The 3,711-nt window shown below is 32.4% G+C and overlaps 1 protein-coding gene across 1 annotated transcript; it reads right to left on the reverse strand.

Moving 5' to 3' along the window:
* Positions 1-1,329: 1,329 nt before the first annotated feature.
* Positions 1,330-2,730, reverse strand: LOC125471087. Its single transcript, XM_048570976.1, has one exon. The coding sequence runs from the start codon at positions 2,728-2,730 to the stop codon at positions 1,330-1,332; it is 1,401 nt and encodes a 466-aa protein (XP_048426933.1).
* Between the last annotated feature and the right edge of the window lie 981 nt (positions 2,731-3,711).

The raw sequence follows: 3,711 nt of genomic DNA on the forward strand, positions 1-3,711 counted from the left end.
TAATTATTTTTTCAAAGTTAAGAAAACCAATAAAACATTAAGATGTATGATTAAACATTCTTACCTTCTAAATGGGCTAACTTCATCACAATTATTTAGAATGTATCTATGGCACTGATCAAGAACATTTAGATCGAGCTCCACATTTTCTCCTGAACCCATATAACATCCTTTCGAGTCAAAAATTGATAAGCCACCAGATACTCCACGTCCAATACCATCTTCATTTCGGCCTTTACGGGTACGACGAGACTCAACGTCTCTAAGATACATGGAACAAAAGGACAATCACTCATCCACCAAATATGCTTCAGCAATAGAACCTTCAGGACGACCCTTATTACGAACATAGCGCTTTAGTGTTTGCAAATACCTACAATTATAAAACGAAATACAAATTATTATAATTATTAATTAAATTTATGACTACAATTGTAAAAAATTTATAAAAAATTTATTCATTACCATTCAATTGGATACATCCATCTATATTGAACATGCCCTGCAAGAGCTGCTTCATCTGCCAAGTGAACTGGGAGGTGCACCATTATATCAAAAAATGCAGGAAGGAATATTTTTTCAAGTTGACATAATGTCAAGGCAATTCTTGAATTCAGTTACTTAAATCCTTCCTCAGACTCCTTCTTACTACATAATTGTCTGAAAATTGCACTCAACTCTAATAAAACCATAGTAACAGCTTTAGGCAAAACCGGGCGTATTGCAAGCGGGAGTAATTGCTGCATTTAAACATGGCAATCATGACTTTTCAACCCATGTATTTTTCGTTCATTCACGTGCACACATCGCGACAGATTTGATAAATATCCATCGGGGACCCGAATAGTAGACAACACTTTACAAAACGTAGTTTTTTCTTCTCTTTTCAATGTGAACAATGATGGAGGTCAAAATGTTCTATTTCCTTCTCTACGTGGGTGTTGACTATGTCTTATGTTCAAGAATTCAAGATCTGCACGTGCAGCCAATCCATCTTTAGACTTTTCTATATCTAGCAATATTCCCACCACACTGTCACATATATTCTTCTCGATATGCATAATATCAAGATTGTGTCTAATCAACAGATGCCTCCAATAAGGTAGTTCATAAAAAATAGATTTCTTCTTCCACTGACTGTTACTACTTGTACTGCTCGAAGTTCTTCTACATTGCCCAACTGAAGCATCTTTGTTTGGTTTTCCAAAAGTAAATCTCAATGTAGAAAGTTCTTCGAGACATTGTAAGCCAGTCCACTGCCTTGGTGCACTACGATGCTCTCGGCGACCATTAAAATTTATGGTTTGCCTTCGAAACCTATGATTATCTTCAAGAAAACATCGATGCCCCCATATAACAAATCTTACGACTCGCTGGCAAGTAAATAGATGCTTTATCATGCATGCAATGTAGACAAGCTTTATAGCCATGTGTACTCCATCCTGACAATATTCCATAAGCCGGAAAATCACTTATAGTCCATAACACGGCAGCCTTCATCATAAAACTTTGGTTGGAATACGCATCATAAGTGGGAGTGCCCACCTCCCACAACTCATTCAGCTCGTCAATCAATGGACGCATGTATACATCAATCTCTTTACTAGGACTGCGCAGTCCTGGTATTAACAGAGACAACAACAAATTTGGTTGCTTTATGCACATCCAAGGTGGCAAATTATAAACAGAAAGCACCACAGGCCATGTGCTATGATCATTCCTTATTTTCCCAAAAAGATTAAATCCATCACTGGCCAACCCTAATCGGACATTTTGAATTTTTGACGCAAAATCCAGATATAAATTATCCAAATGCTTCCATGCTGGAGAATCTGAAGGATGTCTCATAAACTCATCCTTAGGACATTCAGTTGCATGCCACCTCATATGTTCAGCCATATGCTTCGACATAAAAAATCGTTGCAATCGTGGTTTTAAAGGAAAATACCACATAACCTTACATGCGACCTTTTTCCTCGAGCTATCCTCTGCATTGGTAATTTTATATCTTGATTTACCACAAACCGAGCACACGGTCAAATCCGAAGTATCTTTCCAATAGATCATGCAATCATTGGGACATGCATCAATTTTCACATACGACAGACCCAAATCATTTATAAGTTTTTTTGCCTTATAATAGAATTCAAGCAAACAATCCCCTTTAGTCAACATTCTTTTAATTAACTCCAATAAAGTGGTGAAGATCTCGTCAGGCATTCCCACTAAACACTTGATCTGATATAGTCTTACAACTGCTTCCAATTTCTTAAACTCCTTACAACCTGGCCACAAATCTTGATCTGCCTCTTCAAGAAACTTAAAAAAAGTCTGCACCTCTTCTGGACACCCTTCCCCAATAGGGGGTTCAGTAGATGGCCCAACACCTTCTTCTGTTAATGGTTGGACAAATACATCATTAAGAAAATCATGTATGCCAATCATGTCATCTCCTGTTTCTTCTTCTCCAATTGCCACATTTTGCTCTCCAATGTTTTGCTCGCCATGATGTCGCCAACAAGCGTTTTTATAATCTTTATCCACATCATACAATATGAGATGTTCAACAATAGTGTTCCTAACAAAAGTATATTGATTACAACATCTTTTGCAAGGACATCTAAACTTATCAAGACCAACACCATTTGCAACTGCTTGATACAAAAATAAATTAATTCCAGTTGTATACGCTTCAAAATTTTGGGGTATTGTCAACCAACTCTTGTCCATGTTTTACCACTTTACGAAGGCAAAATATTATGTTGACACTAAGATGCCTACAATCTTTCAATCCCTATCATGTAGGCATAACTATTAGAATTTTCAATTTCTATCTTTCACCCCTCGAACTCTATCACGATTGCAATCTTTTAATTTTCAACACCTATTATAGTAAAAACAAATTAAAATAACAACAAAAAGTTATCAAAATTATGCTCATCTAATCCATTCTAATAAATAACAACCAAAAGTTATCAAAATAACAACAAATTAAAATAACAATTAGAGTGCAAAAAAAATTAATTTAACATAATATATTCTTATATTCCTAAATATTATAAGTTTAGGTTATATTTAAAATTGTTAATTTAACATAAATGCTTATAAATATTATTCATTCCATTTTCTCATAACAATTCAAATTATGCTCATCTAATCCACACTAGTAAATAACAACCAAAAGTTATCAAAATAACAACAAATTAAAATAACAATTAGAGTGCAAAAATAATTAATTTAACATAATATATTCTTATATTACTCAATATTATAAGTTTATGTTATATTTAATATTGTTAATTTAACATAAATGCTTATAAATATTATTCATTCCATTTTCTCATAACAATTCAAATTATGTTCATCCAATCCATTCTAGTAAATAACAACAAAAAATTATCAAAATAACAACAAATTAAATAACAATTAGAGTGCAAAAAAAAAATTAACATAATATATTCTTATATTACTCAATATTATAAGTTTATGTTATATTTAATATTGTTAATTTAACATAAATGCTTATAAATATTATTCATTCCATTTTCTCATAACAATTCAAGTGACAAAATTAATTAATTCGACTAAATTTTTATTAATTTAACAAAAATAGTAGAAATTTATCTAAGTGCTTAAATTAAAAATTTTAAATAAATAAACTTGTGTATTATACAATTTAAAAATTAAAGAAGTTAGTGATACAAACCTAAT

The sequence above is a fragment of a genome, unplaced genomic scaffold, assembly GCF_019419815.1.
Source record: "Pyrus x bretschneideri cultivar Hongxiangsu unplaced genomic scaffold, Pyrus_bretschneideri_v1 Contig104, whole genome shotgun sequence".
In the NCBI taxonomy this organism is placed as follows: Eukaryota; Viridiplantae; Streptophyta; class Magnoliopsida; order Rosales; family Rosaceae; genus Pyrus; species Pyrus x bretschneideri.